The sequence below is a fragment of the Gnatocerus cornutus genome, chromosome 9 (assembly GCF_029298725.1).
Source record: "Gnatocerus cornutus isolate USDA-ARS CGAHR chromosome 9, icGnaCorn1.1, whole genome shotgun sequence".
Taxonomy (NCBI): domain Eukaryota; kingdom Metazoa; phylum Arthropoda; class Insecta; order Coleoptera; family Tenebrionidae; genus Gnatocerus; species Gnatocerus cornutus.
Window position 1 is genome coordinate 10,000,848 of NC_142241.1, and position 23,961 is coordinate 10,024,808.

The window sequence follows — 23,961 nt, forward strand, 5'->3', positions numbered from 1 at the left end:
AAAATTCTTTTGAACGGAATGTCAACGTGATGGATTAACAATTGTCAATTTTCAAATTGGAAAGGCTTCCACTAAATCAAGTTTGTAATAAAATTGTATTTCCGGCTCCCTTTATGTGTTTTTTTGGATATGTGTTCACAAAGAAACAAATTTACTTTCGTGTTTCTATCTCGAATGTTTCCCGAAAATTTATTCAGAATGTCATAAATTAATTTTTAAAGCTCGTTTGTATTTCTGGAGGATAATAACTTGAGGGCTTGAAACGAGACGTCGAATGTAATATTTTTATTCCAGTTTTAGCCGACTGCAAGAATGTGGAAATTATAATTTTTATTACATATTATGAAGGATGGAGGAACTATATTTTTGAGAAAAAGTTTATTTGTACCTTTCAATTCGTTTGGTATTTTTTGAACTGCGTGAAGCATCCATTACGACAAAAGTAAAATAAACACTCGTAGAATTAATAAGCGAGTCGCGAAATTTCTGCACCATAAATTAATTTTGAGCATTTGTTTGTCTTGACAATAATAACTTTCCCGACTTGAAACGAAGCATTTGGAAGCAGTTATGAATACAATCTTTTTATTCCACGCAGCGCCATTTGTTTTGGATTTTATGTAATTATTCGGATTCTCTGACCGTGGATACAAAAATAATCGGAGCTGAGAGCCGAAATTAAACATTCCAGAGTCATTTTCAATATCAGTGACAAAATTTAAGGAGTATTACTGACACGCTGATTAATATCGCGAGAAAAGTGTTTATTCAGATCGTGATAAAAGTATCTAGCATCGCGCCTGGTTGGCATTTGAAATTTCAAGTGGTGTCAAGAGCTGAGGAGCTGTATCTGAAAATCAAAACATGTTTCAACGTTTCAGTGTTTATGCAGACCCTTCGTTTTCCATTCCAGCAAATAGATCCTTTCCTCCCGGATCGACTTTCCGGATTCTGATTGTGTTACCTGTGCGGAAGTGCTTTATAATTTTCTACATTCGCTACGAATTTTGTACGATTCCCACAGTAAAAACTATTAGCGTCTGATCACGTGAAACCAAAAATAACATTCAGGAGGAGTATCAACTTGGTGTAGAAAGGTGACGTACGTAATTTCGTCACTTACATCTGTCACAGAAATAACAATTTTTATCTGCTCACAGCCGCAAGTAGAAAATGAAAATAAAGCGAAGAGTTATCGGACTGTAGCTGAGATAATTAATTTTAAAAGTCGCAGACCGAGCGACTCATAAATAAGGAAAACATTTCACGCTTTTTACTCTAAGGTTAAGGAATTCAATGTTACCATGTACACATGTCTTATGCAAATTCATTCGACTTTATTCCTCGTGTGGCCATTTTATGGCTTCACTTATTTACGTAACGACCAATCGATAAGTTCCTTTAAGGTTGGTGTAGACATTTCGTAACAAGCACGCGTTTTTTTGGCAGAATATTTTTATATTTTCTTTCATTTTATTTGGAATGACACGTTCTGCGTACAACTCGCCAGGAAGCAGTCAACATTACGAACTAAATCGACCTGCATATTTTTTTCCAAAAATCTCATAAATCCTTCGAGAGATTACAGCGCGAGACACAAATCATACGTACTTTTGTGACAGTAAGACATGATTTTTTTAAATCCGCCTTGCTAAGGTGTGCTGCTACACGTGAGAATTAAATTAGATTTATAGTCTTTCAAGAAACATCAACCACGAAAGTTTGAGATGTTTCGCAATCATTTTAAAAACAGATGGATCAAATTGAACAAGTCTATACGTCATTTTTCTTGCACTAAATTTACAGATTTACAAAAGAGCAATTTTGAAGAGGATGTAATGAATACATGTCAATTTTTATTAATAGATGGCACCACAAACAACTGTTATAATGAAAAATATAGCCAATCACATCGTCGTTTAGTGCCTACAAAAATTCTCTGCAAGAAAAATGAGGTTTAGTTTATGCGAACACCAGTTATTATAATTTTCAATTAATTGTTACAATGTAGAGTTTGTCATAACAACAAATTAATTGATAAATTCACTCAATCCAGCAATTTGAAATGTGAAGCGAACATTGAATTGGAAAATTACTTTGTTAGATGAAAATATCCTTTAACAAAATTAATTATATTTTGAAATATTGGCGGTTATTTATGAAATTTAACGCCACTGCTGCGGTAAAATTCTGAATTTTCAAACTTGGAATTATTTTTCTGGAAAATGAAGAGATAACAGGTTTTTCAGTGCTGTATCGGTAGAAAATTCATACTTTTCTTTCTTGTTACCAGAATAAATTACCCCTCGTAAAAATTCAGATTTAGTTTTATGTGGAATTATTCAGGTATGAAATTTAACGGACACTACGCATAGAATTTAATTACAAAAGCTGAAAATAAAATGTTTTATGTTAGGCTACCCATTTCATGTGGACAGTTAACGTCGTTTAAAAACCTTTTGAAACCAAGGATTCAAATATTATTCCTATCTCGTTTAATTCTAAATTGTCCTCATGAAACTTTTCATTTTCCTGAATTTGTTTTACTGATGAAACAAAAACTATTCTGTATGAGACATACAGTTGGAAACTCGCCTAGAATATTATAGGGGAATAATAATAGATTTCCGCGGTTTAACATTTAATTTTACAGTTATATATTGTCATAGTATGTTTCTGATTTAATTTACAAATGTCAGGTTAATTAATTTAGCTCTACCGTTGTAAGGGAAATGTATAAAATAAATTTACATTATTTGATAAAGAGCAAAGCTTTTCGAAATGCTGCTCTAACTATTTACTGTAAATAAACTAAACAGGTACGAAAGAAGTGCGCCGTCCTAAATTTTTTTTTGCAGCGAAATTTTAGTATCTTTGAGAAGTGACGCTTTATACATTTTCTGTAAATAATTTTGGCTAGAATTTTTTGGTTTATAATATACTGAGCGTTAACATTTGGCCATTTTCGCATTCATAAACTAAAGAGGTTCTTGAAACTTTTACAAGATTATTATAAAAATTATATTGGTGGGATATAATAGCCAATTAAATACATTTTTAAAGGAAAAATACAATATTTTGTTGGCTATTATCTCCAGCTAATACAATTTCGATAACTGTCTTGTAAAAATTTCTAGAATTTTTTTTTAGGCTTTGCATACAAGAAATAAGAAATTTTAATACTCGTATAATTGAAACTAAAGTATTCTTCCCAAAATAATTTTCAGGAAAATTATAAGTATGTACTATAAACTCAAAGATAACAAAATCTCGTTGATTTCGTTGGAAATTTCTTCTTTTTTACTTCACCTGGATTTCCTTTGATTTTTTACATATTTTCGATTCTCCTTTTATTCGAATATTCTTCAAATCCTTCAATTGATTGATATTCTGCTGATCTTCGTTCTTTTCTTGATTCTTTAAGCCCTTCAAAATCCTGAAATTTATTTTGAATTCTGTCCAATTTTGAGGCTTCCCAGATTCTTCCGGCTCTTCGAGTTTCTCAATGGCCACACCTTTCAACCTCTCAAGTTCTTGATCAAAGCTCTGACGGGCTGGCAACTACAACTAATGTTGTAACATCGTCTTAATTAGAGCTAGAAGTTGCTATAAACCTCATCGGATTTAAATTTATTATTAAAAATATTTATTTTTAAATCACGGGACCTTACCTAACAGTAAATTTAATTTTAAACGTATCTATAATTACAATCAAAGTAACAACATTTTTGTTATTTATAAGCGTTTACCTTTTTAAAACATGGTAAGGCCAGGCAGAATTTTGCACCATAATAATTCTCATTTTACGATTGTCAGATAATCGATCACTTTATAGTCCAGTATCGTAAAAAACCGTAGCAACCAAACCTATAAATCAAAATTTTGAACTAAACATTTACTTTGCGTAATCACGTTCATCCTCAGACCTACTAAAATAGTTCATTTGCTCCCAAAATTCTGTCATCGTAACTTAAGACTCAGTTACGCTTGACCTACCTTGGCATGTAAACTATTTATAACTTTATGCGTGTAAATCTGATCAAAATTTGTCACTTGGAAACTAAACAACACTCAACAAGCGTTTGTGAAGAAAGGTTACACTTGACGTCTTTACACATTACAACACGGCTCTGGTATTAGCATTGAAACTCTGAAAACACTCACATTAATCAATCATTTCGTCTTCCAAATCTTCGAAATCTGTTTCAAATTTTCAGTGATGAATTAAAAAAAATATTTATAGGACTGTAAATTTGTGTAACATTGCATCCCAACCTTGGCCCGCAAAGTTTATAAATATCAGACCGAACATCAACAAAACATGAAAGTTTAACTATCTGTTGTGACGCAGTCTCCCAAAACATTGATTACAATTGAATTTTTTTGGTTTATTTCGCTAGGTTTCTTGAGCTTGACACGATTCAAAATTATCGAGAGCCAGTTTTAGCTCTCACATTGTCAACGCGCCAGAATGAAACTCGCAGTTACGGTAAATTACAAAAGACACAACATTCGTAGATCTGGATGTTCTAAAAATGTGACGAGACGAAGAATAATTAGCATGTAAAGAAAAACAATATTTTATCCACTGATTTATCTTTGCTCCTTCGTGAGGATTCTTCGGATTTATAGCCAGACCTCTGGTACGTTATTTACTGGTATAACGGAGATAAAGAGTGGTAAGTTTACCGAATAAATGGCAACCGGTTGCTTTCAAAGAACGAATCGCTTTTAATGGCGTGTAACGTTAAACCGTTGCTAATAACCGCCGAAATTACACCGTCATTTTCAGCTAATTTTCAAATTAAAACTGTATCATTTCCACTCTGGCCGTTGCCCAAATTTCACGTAAATTATCAAAGAACTTGTCAGCGGTTTCCGTTCCATCAGAAGAAAATTCGTTGAAGGTGGAAATGCATGCACTCACCACAATGAGTTGGGTTCTGTTGGTCTTGTTTTATAAGTGTATCCAGAAATAGCACAAGAATTACTTTTACATGCAACACTGTTGTCTTGAGATCGGTGACGTCCAATAAAAGCCTTTCATTTAATAAATGGGACGTCTATTTCTGTCTCTTTAACTAAAAAACGCGTTGTTTCCATATATTTATACGGAGCACCTGTTCACGAGTCCTTGCCCAGGATGTTGGAAAATCAATCACATGGTTGCTTGCCATGACGTTTGTGCATGAGGCGACGTTAAGTACATCGAAGATTATATTTATCGGACCACAACCTCGCAGTGACTTCACTGGATCTGGTTATTAATAATTTTATAAGTGAATCATACACCAACATAGAAGACGCCGATCGAAAGTCATTCAGTGACTTACGGAATGTATTAGTGGATTTTCTGGCAGCCTTAAGCAATTCTTGGCCACTGTGGCTTAAAAAACTTCCACACAACAAGGTTATTTTGGACAACTAGGTAACGAGGAAGCTCCACTTGAGGTTTTGTGGGACAACAGTGTTTTGAGTACTACTCGACGGAAACAGTATTATACAAAAGAGTGTTTAAAAAATGAATTTCTCGTCTGATATTTTTATACTTTAGTGTTGTTTCGATGCTTTTAACGTCGGATCAATAGACAACAAAACAACATAAAAAATTCACTCGATACCGTCTCTACTAAAAACGAATTTTAAAACAATCAGACTATTAATATATTTTTATGAACATCGATTGTGTGTTTGAATATAAACAACAATTTGAACAAAACAACAATTCGAACAGTTCAAACAGATTTTCTATTCTACTGGAATTCAAACAGAATTTTTGTTAACCTAGAGCAACGATCAAAAATATTTTCTTACTTTTCATAAACACAAAAGTCTCGATAATTTTTAAAGCTGAAGGGCAGAGCATATTTACGATTTGACGCTAATTTAGTCGTAATTCTATTACGCGCGGTTACGACCCGGCTTCTGTATCGATTTCGGTGTAATCAGAGAAATGGCAATTAGTTGGAATTCAGGAAAAATTAAAGCCTCTGAGTGTACCGAATGTATTGAATATTGAACAATTTGGGTGTTTGTTGGTTTTGATTGAGGGAGGTAATTGTACTCATGGAAGATGACCTTAATTTTTGTTGGTTTACTGCAAAAATATTCAATGTATAATAACTGCGAAATTTCCGTAGATTTTACACTCTACAAGAACCACTATAATTTATACAGATGACTTTAATAACAATGTTGGAAATGAAGTTTGAATGCACAAAATTTCTCTTCCCTGGGGTAGGTATCCTTTACACAAATTCTGAAATTGATAAATTTGTTAAATTAAATCCAAACACATGAAATCTTGCAACATTGTTTAGTTACATTTTTTTAGATTAATAAGCAATTATATGCCAGTATTAAAGCACCCAATTACTTAATTTACATTAAATATTTTCTACTTCATTTTTGTTCTTCACATTTAGTTTTGACATTATTTTCTCTTTCCTTTCATATTTTCAAACGTTATAAAAATTGAAAGATTTTATGTACAACGTACGTGTGGTGTAGAGGTGGTTGACTTAAAATTAGAAATAAACAATACACGGACCATTTTACATTTTTCACCAGTTAATAGTTAGAGCATTGTGTGTCGGCACGACATATTTTAGCCGTTCAAAATTTCTCTCTCTTTGGCAAGTCAAATTTTCTTGTAGTTTACTTAATGGTGAAAGATTTATTTATGTCTTAATTCTTATTGAAAAAATAAATAACGGATGAAAAAAATGAATTGAAAGAAGTTAGACAAAATTTTAAATCGGATTTTTTCTCATCTGGCAAGCAAACCACGGAAGCGCAAATCCATATTTTTCAATTTTTTTGAAAATTTGCAATATAATGTATCAACTCCTGATCAGAAACATTCTGTCGTCGACATGGTATTTTCAAAAAGACGGACTTGGAAACAGTGTAAAAATTAAAATCTTGAAAAATTCTACTCATAACTTTTTTTTTCAACTAATTTTATTTATTTTTAAACCGTTTGATAAAGGACAAGAGTCTTTAAACCCCAATTTAATCAAATTTTGATAGAAGTATTAAAGAGATTTGAATGTATTATAAATTCAAATTATTTTAAACGACTTTTTGAAATAGAATAATAACTATTTATTTACGACCAACAAATACGAGCGAATTATTAACATGTTTGCTTTTAAACAAATAATGATGGGTATAATTAGGTCCGACGCTATAATAAAATTTGTCGACTCTGATTAATCAAAATCCATTTAGTTATGGCCATAATAGTAGGTACAACAGTTTTTTAAAAAAAGCAAAGTGAGTCATTAAATGAAATGCCGATTTATATTTTGACAATCATTCCATTCGGTTAATTTTTGTGTTTTGCCTTTATACATACCTTCTGATATTAGCACATGTTCTGTTTTTTACAAAAATTAAATTAGCCTGTCAAAGAATTGGTGATTTTTATTTTTGTACTTAGTTAATTACAAAATTGGTTAACACGAAATACTCCAACATAATCATAGTCATCATAATCACTGATTTGTAATTTATATGTTTTTATTTTTTAATACATTTTTCAATGATTAAAATTTTAATAAATGTTTGTAGATAAAACATAGTATTACACTTGCATGTTATGGCTTTTATTTACTCAGTTAATTTGCCACTCGCTCGCAAGTTCGCTCGTATCACAAACAACAATAATGGGCCTCATAACATGTTCGTATTTAATAATTAATAATTTGACGTTTTTTAATATGTAGAATCGCCCATTTTTACAAAACTAGTTTTTCCAAAATGCATTTACAATAAAGAACCCTAATATTCTCTAGAAAAAAAAAAAGATAAAATCTCGTATTATACTCGATTACAATGGCATTTTGTTCACCTTAAAAATCTTAATCTATCAGTCTACGACCTCATGTCATTATACTACAGTAGGTATAATAATTTACTATTACTGCATTGGACCAAATAGACAGAGCCGGAACACTAATAATAATATAAACAGAAAGACAAAGGGTATATCATAATTGGAGCTCTGAAATTGTGGCGGAAGTTTGTCGGAATACCTATATTTGCAATTAGTCGAATTACTCCGTTCTCTATATAGAAATGCAAAACCTATTAAACTATAAAATTATGTTTTACAGACTAAATTTTACTTCAGCTGACTGTTAAATGCAAAGTATTTAGTGTAAGCTCAATTAGTAAGTTTAAGCTCTTGAAAAGAAAATCTGTGTCTCCAACTTTTTAATCCTTTTGGAAACTAACTATATAAATCAACGTTTTTTGTTTCTCAAATTTTAAACACATTTTAATAATATAAAAACAGTTTTATTCTTTGATTGTGATTATTTTTTGGTCATTTTTTCCTTTTTTTGTATTTTCTGCGGTTTTCCTGTTACGCAACACAATCATGCATTCTGAATTATTAAAATCCATTTAATTTTTGATGGCAATTTTAGCGAAATGGGTCGATCAAAAATTAATTTCATTGCCAAACATTTGTTCAATCGACGTATCGGGCCGTGTAACAATTTCAATAACTGATCTTGCTATTAAGTCATGAAAATAACAGCACGTTTCTTCGTTATTTTTAGATCTTGTATGTAACTCAGGAAATACATTTTCCATTTTCTGAAGGAAGCCTGAAAGAATAATTTTATGGAACAAGGAACAAGCTGGTATCCTGAATACAATACAGCATACTAAAATGTACGTCATGGAGCATATTAATGTGTATAAACAAAATTAATTATACAAAATTGATTAATTATGAACGATCCATTTCGGGGTGGTCGAGGATTACACCAACACGTTCGTGAATTAATAATGAATAAATGCGCCGGAGCCAATTACATTAATTGCGAATAACCTCCTCCTTGGTGATTTTATGTAAAATTTTGTGCGATTGTTTTAAAAACCCATCTCATTACGAGGAGGGTAAATTGATAGTAAAAGTTCTCCCATAAGACGTTGTTTTAATGATGCTAACATAAAATTGGCGTAACGACGGAAAAGAAACTTTCCAAGCTCTTAGAATTCAAGGGATATTTCCATATTTTATAAGATGGTTTTGTAAAAACTTGGCGCGTCGCTCGGTCAGATGCAACACATTTATCCTTGTTAATTGGATTGTTCTATGTACCTTCAGTTTGTACCCGAGTATGAGGGAGGCACTTGGACTTTGAATAAGCAAGTCTCATTTAAGTTGGAACCTTCGGGGTTTCCGCTAGCTTATATAAATATTTGTTTTTAAAGTTTTAATTGATGGCACAGACAAAGAAGAGTCTCCATAATTCAGTGTTCTTGAATAAGTAAAGTTCTGGAATCGTACTGCAGATCGTGGTGTCTTGGTGCGTTTGTAGTGTAAACAACAGTCCCACACCCCCCTTAGCCGAAGCAGTCGTCGCTTGAGACACATTAATGTTGGAACCGGTGCTGGGGGTGCTGCTGTGCGCAGTTTCGCAATGTGGGATCCAGTGGGAGCATGTATGTGATATCTCCGGCAGATGAAGTAGTATATCTGTCATATGGTCGAGTCATATACATCCCGTCATCCCCACCCACAAGCCGTGTGACCAAACCGATTAGAACCTCCCTGTCGACCGGAAGTTACACGTCTTACCCCAGCGTCCCATCAACTAGCACTAGTTCGACGAAAAGCCGACAATCGACAGCAAGCGAGCCAGTCTTCACTCTCACCAAAATCAAACCGAGCAGTTCGTCTAAATCCCTAACTCAACCCTCCACCAGCCGCGAAAAATCTCCCAAACCCCCGGTCAGACCGTCGAGAAAAAAGAAAGCAAAAGAAGAAAAACCACCTCCGCGAAAACAGTCCTTCTCGGATTATCTCGCTCTTAGCCGGGAAAAATCTCCAAAGTCTCCCAATCCCACTCCGGAAAAATCACCAACCGTTGGGTTTTTCCGAGGGAAATCTTCCAGTCCCAAGAACCAAAACCGAAATAAAACAACTTTACAAGTTGAATCACTTTTCAACCGCGAACCGAGTCCTGGAAAGCTCTCAGTGAAGAGTCTAAACCACATTGACAACACTCCCAGGCTGGCAGGACCAGGTGATGACTCTGGAAAAACTAACCAAAACGAGTGAAATGCACTAACACGACTTATCGTTAGCTTGAATTACGCCAATATGCATGCAAATCTTGCCTCCAATGAGTTTCTGCAGGAAATTGTCTAACCATTGATTTTTACAGAGAAGTCGTCACCCACCAAGAGAAGAACGTTTTTTGGAAGCGTTCGAGTCAAAAGAGTCCCAGAAGTCATCGAAAAGATGGCGGGGCACGATTCTGCCTTGAAAGAACTCACGCATCCTGGTCACAACGAACCTCTCAAGTCCCACAACGCGGTTGCATTCAAGCTAGTGAGAACGGGTAAGTTCCAGTTCTAGTTCTAGTTAATTTGTTGAATTAGGCTTGGTACTTTTAAAAAATCCTCAGTTTCTTAAATACAGTCGACTCCGCTTAATAGGGACCCATCGGGAAAAGGCATTTTGTCCCAATAATCCGGAGGTCCCAATAAACGGGAGATCAGCAAAAACTTGAAGAAAAGTATGTTTTTTCCTAATTTATATTTTTATTACTGATTATGAATAAAACAATAATAAAATTAGTACACAAAAAACTAAATGACAATGTTTTTAAAAGTTACAGTTTTTAATAGTTATTTTTGTATTAAGTGCGCAAAATGAGTGTTTTTTTAATGGCGCTTAAGAATGCTAATTTTGGTCGAGACCGTAAAGGCATTCGAAAGCGCCATAAAAACATGAATGAGCCACGAAATACAAACAATATTTTTTCTACAACCGCTAGTAATCGAATAAAACTCCTCCTGTAAAAAAATTACAGAAATTAGAGTTACCAGCGTCGCGCGTATCTAAGGAAATGCACTTGTTGTTTTCATAAACAAAAAACCGTTTTTTGGCGTTTTTCCAATTTTGGAGTGCAAACAATGGATTTTACTAGCGAAGACGACGATGTGGAAGCAGTTGCTGCTGCTGCGATATCCAATCTTCTCCCTGGTGAATCAAAACCGATGTAGGAGAAAGCCTACATGCAATTTCGAGAATGGTGCACGAAGGAAAACGTATTGCAAGTTACAGAAAACGTATTACTATCATATTTAGAAGAGAAGTCCAGGAAGGTAAAACCACCAACTTTATGGAGTACTTTTTCCATGCTGAAAGCCACTCTGAATGTCAGCTTTAATTTTGGGAGTAGCGCTTGTCGTCGAGAAGAACTGATGAAAATGACTGTTGATGGCATTCAAGATGTTGGGACCGTTTTAATTGTTAATGTTCCGGATAGTAAAAATCATTGCGAAAGAACTTTTAGTGTTTCAAATTCGGAGTACATTGAAATCTACAGGAAGTACAGAGCTTATTATTGTTATAAATTAAATTATGGCCTTTGTAATTTAAAAGAAAATAAACTTTGACATTATTTTGTCACAGTGTTTTTTCGTTTTTTTTTTAGTCTAGTGCGCAAAACAGTTACTTCACGCACTGTAAATGGTGTGCAAATGTCACCTTTTTTTGACGGTTGTAGAAAAAAATATTTAAATCAATTAGAAACAATAAAAATTTGAAACCGACACGAAAAGCGATCTGTAAGTTCAATTCTTAGTGGGAGTTGTAAATTGTCTAGTTGATTATATTTGTTTCTCGAAAATTGCGATTTATAAATATTTTGTTTCTTGGAAAATGTGGAATTCCAGAATATTCTGTCTCGATTATTCCATGTTTTGTCCCAATAAAGAAGAGAAACTTTACCTATATTTGATGGTCTTTTATAAAATATCCCAATAAAGCGGTTGCCTCAATTATCCAGAGGCTGAATTAGCGGAGTCGACTCTAGAAGATAGAAAAGAAAATGAAGCAAACAATATAAGGAAAAACGATAAGGAAAATGTCTCTAAATGCAGAAAATCGGCGCGTCGAACAACAAATTTGGAGCATCACCTCTCAAATCTAATGTAGAGTGATGCGTTCCATTTAAAGTCATTTTGATTGACATTAATGCATGAATTTTCACACTATCAATCTAAATAAAAGTCAAAAAATTTATAGTCCGTAACGATATTCGTAATTTTGTTTTTGTGCCACATTTCAAATTTGACACGGAAAACCAAAAACATGAAATTGATTTTATTTTAATCGACAGCCATTTGGGGCAAACCAATGAATCCTTAATAAAACATTTTTTAAATTGGAGATCTGTGATGTGAAATTTTCCGACTGAAGCATGAGATTAGATATTAACGAGCTCTGATGTGTGCTCGAAAAATATCAAAGTTCACAGACCAGTCAAAATACGAGATTAACATGTGGGTGTTAATGTGTCAACACTTCCTGGGAAACAATTGGAATCCAATGAGACCCAGTTCCTGCATCTTTCAATTAAATGAAATATATTTAGTCCTGACTTTTCGACGCTCATTTGAGATCCGTATCAGACAGAAATGCATTGAGTCGGAGACAAATCCATTAATTCTTCCGTGTTGCATATTTTAAAAGCTCTTATTCGCTCCTGCTGCCCACCGTAAAATCTCTAATGAAGTCAAATGTGACTGCAAAGCGTTGGTGTGGGAGCTTTTCACCTGTAATTGATCACAAAACGGGCTGTAGATAGCGGCATTATTAGCTGCTAATATTGATACAGGACCAGATAAACAGTCGCTGTCAATATTTGCAGGTCGCTGGTTTGATGGACACTTGCAAGTAAATATCGGTTCCGAATTGGTCTGAAAAAATTGCCTCCGTCTCAATAACCCGTCGATCGATTTCGGATTAACGAGACGGTTTATGCAAATGTGACAAAGGTAGAGTCGCTGCAGGGTACTTTCCAGATAAACTTTAATGACGCAAACGTCGGTGGCTAATAGGACACACGAAATTCTCATCAAAGATTTACTACTTCGTAAAGTAAATGAAAGGCACAGGTCAATTTGTTAGGGTGAGATGACTTAATATTTACGTGTCATTGAATAAATTAATGAGCGAATAAGCGTCTCGTGCACTAACTCCACGCTCATTTGCATTTGTACTTGTGGAGTTCTTGTTACGATGCCATAAATATACAGACAGAACTATTTTGATGTATTCTATGGAAATTGTATACACTCACTCGGATGCTTGAACATATGTACATAATCTCACTGTTCGACAGACCCAATAAGGATTCAAGATGTCGGAATATTACAATACGAGAGGATTTTATCTCAGTCCAATTCAATCTACGATTTTAATTAGTAATCGCACTGAATTCCCTCCTTCAGTTTGGTGAATTTACGTATTTCAGAATGGCGCACATTTCATGAGTAAAAAGTGTCACTAACTTCAGGGTGACGTGACTAGAAATATCAATTAAATTTTACATACAGGAGCTTTTTACATTTCATTTGTATGCCACGCATGAATTTTGATTAAAAAATCCATCAGTTAACGATCTGATGGTGGAATCAAAGCGGGTAGGCTGAAAGTTAGCAATGCTAATGCCACTCTTCTTTGCCTGTTTTTTGTCTTTTACTTTGTTGTATTTTTCTATTGTGCTCTTTCTAGTACTTTTCTGTTTGATTTTTATCAATTGTCTCTTTTACATTCTTGACACAAAAGTTTTTGCAATATGACAAAAAAAATGTCCAAATTTGATCCTTCCTACATCCAATCGTTCGATATTTCATATTTTCTTATTCACGTTACGCACTCCCATTTTCTTTTGCCTAGACGCTGAATTTTAGTGGATGCTGCAAGATGAAATTCCTTTATTTTTGCCAGCTGCTACGTGTTATAGACTGCCTAAGACTCTAAAATTGCACACGAGTATCACCTGAAATAAAATCTATATTTCATTACTCCTATTAATTGAAACAGATTGCTTTTATTGGTTTATTACAACTGTGAAATGGGTGTTTCGTAATTATAAACGGAATTAATTAATTCAATTTTTGCGTACAAAGAATAAACCGATTTACCTGATATCCAGGTGCATTGCAAAATTCCGTTTTTGGTTCAACTTTTCCTCTGATCCTCTTTGCGTTTCCCGGAGAAAATCCGGATTTAACTGCAGTGCATTGCGGTTACATTGCGTCTTATAGCACACGTGGATCTTCCCTTAAAACACGTGATCTAATACAACTCAACACAAAAATATAGAGCGCGCTATGGAATTACCTTCGCAAGAATATTGGCAATAAGAATAAAGTATCTAATCTCAACAAAGCTGGCGACGTCTGTTTCAATTCTACGTCCATTTACTCAGCTACTCGTTTTCATATTTCCGAAGCTTACAACCTGAGCTGACAGGTAATCGGCCATTTCGTTTCAAATATTCGCACCAAGCGATAATTGAAAAAGATAAATATAAAATCACGCGAACAAGTGATGTATGGAGGATGTAAGAATCCAAAACCGCTGAACTCACTTCGCGGAGATAATGATTTGTGCAAAACTGCTGACAGAGCTCGTATTTTAATCCTTCGCAAGTGTTTCTTCAGTGTTAAGGAATTGAAAGGCTCTATTCAGGCGGCTCGATCAAGCGAGATTTCAATTTTAATTGGAGTTTATTTGAGTGGAAGGGAAAAATTTAAAATTGGTGCCATGTCTAAAGAACGACTGGACATGGCGCAAAACGTAAATATTTTGACAAAATATGGGAAATGTAAATAACCGCGATTGATTTCGTCGCACTCATTAAAGAAAAAAAATCGTTTTTTTCTTTTACCCCATTGGATAAACATGTTTTCAACGCGTCAATAGTAAAACTCCGAAATCATTTAACACGTTGTAAGTTTCCTCGTTTAAACAGCAATCTGAAAGACGTTAATCAGTCCATAATCACGATAATCCTGAATAACAGCCAATTTCCTTTTCTCTTATTTATTATCTTTTTGTAACCTCTATAAAACTTTACGAGTTATTAGTACAAGACATCGAAACAGTTTTAATCGGCACTGCAAACCACGCAATCGTATCTACCCAATTTAAATAAACATAGAAAAAACTGACAATAGACCGCTGCCAAGTTGTAAAAGTTAACTGAAAGACCTGAATCCATTAAAATTACAAAAGTCGACAGTTACATTTATACAAACCGACCGACGAAACCTTTCAAGATTCATAAAAAGCAATAAATTTGTTATCGCTTCGGAATCAAACTGAAAAGAGAAGAAACCTTGAAAATCTTTAATGTTTCAGTTTCAATTACCTGAAACCTCCAAACAAAAGCTGTGTTTACCTAAAAAATCCCCAATATTGACTCGGCAGTAAAGCTCTACATGATTGTCATTAAATGATTCGATTAGATTGTGTGCGGTACGATTGAGGCTAAATTTAATACATACAAACACTTTTACTGTCGAAAAATATGATGTGTTCGAAGTTTATTACTTTGGAGCGGCTCTTTTAGAGATTTAAATGAGTCGGAGATTATAATTTCCAATAAATCTTCACGTACGCGCATGAGACTTTTAGCAATTTTAAGTCTAGTTTGTTCAAGTTTTACTACATTATTGAGGCTTGAAACTTTAATGCTCGCCCGGAAGATTACAGTCGAACTCTGAAAATGTCAAGTGTTAAAATTACCGCTCATTAGACGCATTGCCAAGGGGGAAATATAACAAGGTAACTTATAGACGTCTCCTGTCTCTAGTTTTGTAAATGTGCACCAATTTCCAGGTGTAATTAAGTGCATGTTTCCGAAACTACAAAATAAAGTTCGCTTATCACCCGGAATATTATCAAAGTGAGTTGGCGAATTATCCACGAATCTCAATTACAATGTTTGTTATCATACAACGTCCAGGAAAATACACTTGTTGCTGAAAAATCAATACTCTCTCCATAATTGTTTGTGTTGAACTCTGCACACTCCTAGTCCACAATTAAAACAGAACAATGAAGTCCGACCCTAAGTTAATTAAGCATCTGCATTTATTAAGCGGTGTTTGGATTTTCCGGGACCCTATCTTAAAAAAATGTTTCATTCAGAATTTTCATGAAAACTGCAGGAGCGAATCAACTGGAGCTGCAGGGGGATTAACAGATAATTTTAAAAAGCATTGTACGGGCGAAACAAAACACTTCCATGTTGAATAGAAGCACTCCATACAAAAAATTAATTATTCGACGAGAAAATGGCAGCGGTTTGCTTTGTAAACTTGGCAATTTTCACGCTTAATCCGGGCACGTACTGCGATAATCGAAAGTTGGCAAATTCGTGGGAAAAATCTTGGGATGTGATCCATTACTCTAATTATTGTGTTAGTTTAAACAAAATTATTGATGATTACATTGAAACCACTCTTCGAAAATTGTCCTTAAAATTAATGAGATATCTTTCTTATTTGAAATGTCAATTTTTCTTTGACTAATGCATCTCAATTAAGCTCCAGAAAGAATGGAAATTAGTTTGCTATAAATTGTAATGCTCGTCTGTTCAATTCAATTATTTTGTTTATGCATGTAGGAGCGGAACATTCACAATTATTGCCTTTCAGTGTTCATTTACGCCAAAAATTAAATTTTACTTGACTACCTGCATGCTGTTTGTCCTTATATGCCAGTCAAAAGACTATATTTCCTCCACTGAAACGAGCAGGAAAACGTAAGTTTTTAATTAGATATATGAAATTCTGCGCTGTTGTAAAACTGTTTTGGTTTGCAATCTTCTTGAAATGTCCCAATACGAAGCTTTTGTATTTTCACTTTACATTACTTGCGTTTCCGATGAAATTTCTCTTCAGTTCGTAAAACTCGTTCTAATATTTGCTTAGTAAAAATACATTTCTACGAATATCGCCGCATTTCCGCTCAGAAAACGGTGTCAAATAAATACGAATCGGAATCACGTTTTGAAGAGTTTCACGCCTCTCCGTGATCGTTTCTGATAATGTAATTAGTTTTTCATGAAAACAGACTTCCACATTCAAGTCGGAGTAAAATTATATTTTCAAGTCTGTATGTCGATCTGGCTTTACAGAAGCATTTCTATGGAAAAGGAGGTTAATTCGTGATCTACACATTTTAAAAGACAATGAGATCAGCTCTGAAAGGCTTTCAATGGGAGATTAACTAGAATTGAGTTGCTTCGTCTTGAGGATTTGTGGCAAATTTTACTTGTATTTGTTTGGGGTGGCCTTTCTTCCGCCTTTCGTGCAGATTCGCCAATAAGAACACTAAAAGCGCAGTTGTAGTCTTCAAAGCAAAGTTTCAATAAAATTAAATAAAATTATTTAGCTCAGTGGAATTAACACCATCTGCGACAGTTTTAGTTCTACAAAATGGAAATAAATAAAATAATAGCTAATTGCCAAAACTTAATTGCCACTGGAACGATCCGAAATTTGTGCAACTTTCCACATCTACAGTCAGGCAAGAAATGCCCGTGTGTAGTAATCGTGCTCAATGATGTAGATATGAGTGGGTGAACCGCAATTCTGAAGTGGCCATCAAATTGCAGAAACTCCACTTTTGATGTTTTTTCGGTGTAAAAGCGCTTGTACGTAAATAAAACCCCGCGCATTCATCCTACAAAAAATAAATAATTCATTTTGATATTTGCCGTAATGACCGTCGTGGGGTCAACCTGTTGTATTTATTGATTTTGCAGTTAAAAGAAAGCAGCGTATGACCCAGTTATAGTCGCGTGTATATTTGACAAGAAGAACTTGGAGGCAAAAGCCTCAACCAACACTTAGAAAGTGCGTGTTAATTCAGTTTTTAACTTCGCCTTTGAAGCCTTTTAAAGTGCAACGAAGTTAAACGACGATAAAATTAAGTTTTCGAGAATTCCAACTTATCGAAACAAATTGAATCATCGAGTCTACAAATTTTTGGTATCTTGTTAAGGACCCTATTGTGCAACTTATCCAATCAAAACTTTAATTCCCCTTTTAGGCGTTAATTCAACTTATGACTTAATCTTTGGAGTAAACATAAGAGAAAGCGCGAACTCAAACCGCACGTGCCTTCTCGGCTTAAGCTGAAATTACATTGTTGTCTTGGCTTTGAAGCTTTAGGAAAATTAGTCTGATACAAACACGAGTGCCTGTACAAGTTTGATTCGAATAATGAAGTATTTTTATTGCGCCGGAAATATTCAGATGAAGATTCACATGTTATGCTCTGGAAAGATAAATATTTTATGAAACAATGCAAAGCATTTTTGTTGCCATGGTGACGTTCCAGGGCAGGTAATAGTCAAATGCAGAAAAAGTAATCCAATTTTTATGTAAATGCGGACATATCAAATTTGACTTGATTTGTATTGCACTGTTATTCTATAGCATATCCATCTTCTCTGTGTTTGGTGTGACTAAAAACTAAAAAATTCAGCGGCGAAAAGCGGGTCACTCAGCACAACCGTTAAAAATAGCAGAAAAGAATGAAGGGGATAAAAAGGTGTAGAAGCAAAAAATCTCGCCCTCAAAATCTTGTTTCTGCGTGTTTAGTATTCCGGCGTTTCCCCTCTAGGTGTATAATAGGTCCCTAAAGCTCCAGCAGGTGCAATTTATCATATGTAGTGGAAATTCGCAACTTTTCGCAGTATGTTACCCATTCAATATTACTCCAACTGGAATTGCTAATAGACACATTTGCTCCAACAACGGACATCCCGCTCATAATACCGAAGGACGCATTTCTAGATACGGATATGGAAAATGGTGCGCCTTTGTGCAGCAGACGGCTTCAAGTGAGCATTTTCTACAACTTCCGTTATTTCATTTTTAATATATTCTATAATTGAGAAGAACATAAAAAATTGCTTTGAAGCACGACTTCTTTTATAGGGTGGTATCCGCTCCTTTTAATCCGCCAAAAAACACAAATAGCCTGTAGCCGGATTTATAATTACTGCATTCAGAAGAAATAATAAAACTCGACGCTTTTAATTAGAGTTGCAGCCAAATGCTAAATTTCCACGTTTGACCTAACTTGTTGATTTTCCGATCACGTGTTTGTTTCATGGGTTCAAACGCAAAAGTTAATAAGTTCCAGAGTCATCCATCTATATTAATATAATAAATTGTCTTTTCTCGGGAAGAATCCCGAACTCTAAACGATGCCGGAGTATTTTCTATATGCCTGCATAGATGTGGGTCTTAGGTCGAGCGTTAACCCGTCGCCATGATTAATAGCTTCTACGTGGGGTTCAAGGTAACAAGGAAGTAAATCAAACTCAATTATCTTTTTGAAAAATTTCTGATTCGCGCTGAATTATCCGGGAACTTGCTTAATTACATACCCACAGTGTATAAGTATGTCAAGGCTTTGCATTAAAGCTCGACGATTAAACAGCTTCTGGAGCGCACCCGGAAAACTAAGAAATAATAAACCAACTTGATAAACGCGCGCTAAATTGATAGGTAATGTCTTATAATTGAAAGTCAACACAATGTGACTATTACGACACTGTAAACAAGCTTCCATAACTTTGGAGCAAGTTTAGGTGTCTATTATTAAGTTCTTCGCACTGTGCTGATGGAATTTCAATCATGTCATTACGAGCTTCTTCAAAAGTCCGTTTCGTCTGAACTAGTGATTTAAGGACTGCAGCAGAGTGGAAAGTTCATAATTGATGTGCCCCGTGAAATATTCCTGTCGCCCTCCAACCGTGTCCGTCAATCTCGATGAAATTTCCATAAGGTGCAATCCTGACTTTCCTCCGGGGAAAACCAAGTCATTTTTCATCGATTTAAAGAAACGTATTCCCTTGTTAAATCCCCAGCTTCTGGAATTAATTACACAAATTATTTCGTCAAATATTTATCCAACGCCAAATTGTCTTGTAATTTCTGGAATTGCAGCTTTCATTAAAAGTGTTTAAACAAACCTGACGCGAATTATCGAGTTAACATCGTTAATAGTCAACAACCATAATTGTGTTTCGATACAAAACTTGCAACTTTTTTTAATTGGAGAGCTTTTGAGTACTGCGTTTTTTTGTTACACACTAATTAATTTAATTAACAAACTAACTCAGACGAGCTTGAATAGGTTCAGCTTATCGCGTTCTGTTTCTGACCTCAACGTATTTATTCACAATGTAGAGGCGTCATCTTTTGAGGCTCAAGATCTGCTGCGGAAACGGAGGAATTTATATCGAACTTAACTTTCTTGTTAATTAAACTGTCGACTTCACCTTTAGCGAGAAACCTGGATTTAGTTTTTATGAAGTCAGTGCCAGCATGAAACTCGCGCTCAATATTTTTTCAGCAGGTTTATTTATACACACTTTTAGCGGATGTTAACCTTGAAGAGGATACTGTTTTCTTTTATTTTCATGTTGTTCGGGTTATGCAATTAAAACAGATAATATTCACTTCAAATTAGCTTCCAAATTACAATCTATAAGACTTCTTCGATTTTTTGCATTGGATTCTTAGATTTTTATTTCCTGCAACTATTGTTCAATACTAAAAATTTTAGCTATTTGATATTTTGAAATCCGAAGGCTGTTTTGCCACAACACAGAACACAGAAGTTTTTTTGAGTTCACTACGTTTAGGTACTTTTGGTTTTTTTGGTTTTGTTTAAGAACTGGAAAAATTATAAAACTTGATAATACATCGTTAAAAAAGTAATTAAATAAACTTCCCAACAACCTATACAAGTCACCGGGAGAATTAGCTTTTCCAAATATATTTGAAAAAATCTGATAAAAATTTGGAAAAAAAATTTAAAAAATGTTTGATACTTTTTTTACATAAAATTCCTAAATTGGCACTTTGTTTTTTTAATTTAATACGTTATAACAAATGTTAACAAATCTGCTTTCTAACAAGTGTTAAACACATGTCTCTTGTCATTTAGAAGTTACATGCCAAAGAAAAAAAAATCACATTTTTTAACTTACAAATATTTTCTAAAAAATTGAACTTGAATGGCCACAAAACTGTTGTTCTTCTATAAATCTTGCGTTTCTAAATGATTTCACTGGTCAGAACGGAAAATCATAAATAAAAATTAGGCATCAACTGTTAAAAAGATTTTTTTCTATATTTTAAATAAACGTTTTCGTATCAATTTAGATGATTTTCTGGCCCTTGATAAAATTTTCGTATAATTGATATCTTCATCGGTTCTCCAAGATTATCCGCAAAGAAAGTTCAAATGAAGATGCAAAACTTAAACTTAAACTTAATTTGAGCCTAGAAATTTCGATTTTGTAGACAATGGCATTGGTTTTTTAATAAAATCGCAAAAAAATAACAGATTTTTTTTATTTTTAATGTTTTTTGTCCTATAACTTCTAAACGATAAGAGATAGCAATGCAAAATCTCAGTCTTTTCAATGATGCATAACAATTAAAAATTTGTAAAAATTCTGAAGTTATATGCAAAATCGCATATAAAAATTTTTAAAAACAGCGTTTTTTTTAATATGAGTTCAGTTTTTCCAAAAGTATCATGGGAATTACTAACCCCAGCGATAAGTTTTGTATGTCGTTGGAAAGCTTAATAAATTGGCTTTCCAAATCACTCTCAAGCAATTCCATAACAAGCAAGTCTGAAGAAATTAAATTTTTGTACAATAGACCATAAAAATCATTTTTAAAAACATCTCTAAAACCGGACCTAATGGATTAAAACGGACTATTAAAGAACTATTTTAAATTCCAATTTATGAAGTTTTGTTGTACGCCTACGCTGATTCTAGTCTCCTCATCTCATCAATCATCATTAAGTTCCAAATGATTACGCTTTTTCAAATCGAACAGTGTCAACGCAGAATGCTATAAAACAATTTAGAGCCGCTTTGGATATTGGAAGGATATCTATTCAGAATGAAAAGTTATGTGCGTTTAATGCGTACTTAAAAATTGTAATAAACCATTATATCAAATTTGTAACAAAATTCTATATCGAAGAGCTTCTGTACGTTATTAGATAAAATTATCCTTATGGAGTCTGAGGAAATGATTAGAGCGATAAAAGTATAATCGTTCAAAAGCTCTAAAGTCATGATGTAAACGTGCACTGCGTTAACGTTTATATTCATACGAAATTTACTTCTTCCTGCAGTGCAATTGCTGATATTTGTATAAAGAATGATTTATGGGCCAGAAGGATATAACTGCATGTAGTAAACTACCGCAACTATTATAAGGAGGAAATTTAATTTCTGCAGATTAGCACGTTACAAAGCCGCATTCGTTCATAACGACTTTTAACTTGTTGGAGCAGATAAAGATTTTCTCAAAGTTCCATTTAACATGATGAAAGCGCCAGAGTGGATGACATGGACCACACATTGCGGCGGAGCCGCAGGAGGTTTTAATTAATATCTGCAACGCGGTGTAAAGTGGGGAAATTGAATTTATACATACATATTTTAGAGCAGTTAGGTCACAATAAAAAACTTAGTTATTTTTAAAATTGAAAGAATGGCACCACTGCAATGACGTCTACAGTTTCGAGATCGCTGTCGCAATGGATATTTTATAACAAGCGACTGCATTTGTCAGGTAATGAACAGTTGCATAACCACTATTTGATCAATGAAATATAAAGGAAAAGCTAACCGGCTTGTAGCTAACAATAGCAATTTCCATTGTCCGATGACTAACGAGACAAAGACTAAATTTGTTTTATAAAACTAATTAATGGGAGTAACAATTTTGTACTGTTCTGCATTGTCGGATAAAATACGTTTATCCAAAAACAGACTCGAACCAGCAAAAGCACTGAAATTCGACCATATGTGTCTTTTATTTTATTTATTACATGCCAAACAATGTTACTCCAAATCTGTGCACTTCGATGTATGTATGTCGGTAACGTTTATTTTGGTATTGAAAAGGTGACAACCTTAATTTTACGCGTCCAGCGACTGTATCGACAAAATGCCAAAGTCAACATTATTAATATTATTAGTTCCGCTCCTGGAATATAACTCCCAGGTAACCAATATTTGTTAAATTTTCCACTGCGCCGGTGAAGAAATTTTTCTAACAATTTTTATAAAATCAAGATTTTCATCATTTTCAAATTTGTCAAAAACTGCATTTTCGAGTTTTTTTTTATCACTTTTTTTAGGGCGAAAACCACGTTGCATATCTTCATTAATCGATGGCGCGGTTCGAATTCTATTATGTGGCCAAATTTCAGATCAGTAGAATATAGTATATTACGCAACAAGAATGGTATATATACAGAGTGTCCATATGTACAGAGTACATTTTGAAACCATAATTTTTTTAACTCAAAAAATAACAGAGATAAGACAAAAAAACTGTAGCCTAACCCGAAGCTGAACAGAATTTGAAAATTGGTAACTATGGAAACATTCTATCATCCATTGGTCAGTTAAACATTAGACTCTCGTTGTCTAGGAAATTGGGATGGTCATTTACTCCACTTCTCGAATAAGCTATCGGGATTGGTTGTTAACTTTTTATCAGTTCTCGAATACTATTAAACTTAGTCAATTTTTGTTTTGAAATTTACTATCTGTATTGCTGTCGGCACCCTCCTTTGCTCTCTGGGGTGCGAGTTCTGGAACATCCTGTATATCTACCCAACTTCTGATATCGACATCTCGTTAATTTTTTTAGAGGAAACTTAAGTTATTATACATCAGTGTACGCAAAATTTTCCGCAGATTCCAAATCTTAGATTTTAATTCAGATCCGACAACAAATAACCGAGTTATGGTCGATCAAAGTTTTGTAAAGTTGATTTTCATTTTCTCTCATTTTTCGTAATTTTTAAAGTTAAATATTTCGGAAACTATTTGAGATATTGAGATGCGGTTTGCGCCATTCTTTTTCTCGGCTCATTCTACGTTAGAAAATGTTTTCAAAAGCTTAAAATTCGATAGTCGATTTTTCGCGAAAAAAAATTCCGACTCAAACGATGAAAATTTTTTATTTTTTTTATTTTTGACCATAGCTTGTAAACTATTTGTCCGATCGAGCTCAAATTTAGCCAGTAGATAGATTTTAAACTCCTCTTTCGACTGATGTATAATT

The 23,961-nt window shown here is 34.1% G+C and overlaps 1 protein-coding gene across 9 annotated transcripts in view; it reads left to right on the forward strand.

The window, feature by feature from the left end:
* Positions 1-23,961, forward strand: part of Stacl (SH3 and cysteine-rich domain-containing protein) — a 52,149-nt gene that overhangs the window by 3,771 nt on the left and 24,417 nt on the right. For 8 of the 9 annotated variants that reach the window (XM_088046860.1, XM_088046851.1, XM_088046852.1 and 5 more), the window contains exons 2-3: positions 9,232-10,046; positions 10,188-10,364. In XM_088046860.1, coding sequence (XP_087902986.1) covers positions 9,461-10,046; positions 10,188-10,364 — 763 coding nt within the window. In that variant the 5' untranslated portion in view covers positions 9,232-9,460. The remainder of the gene's footprint in view (positions 1-9,231; positions 10,047-10,187; positions 10,365-23,961) is intronic. The other variant, XM_088046857.1, reaches the window with a different exon arrangement.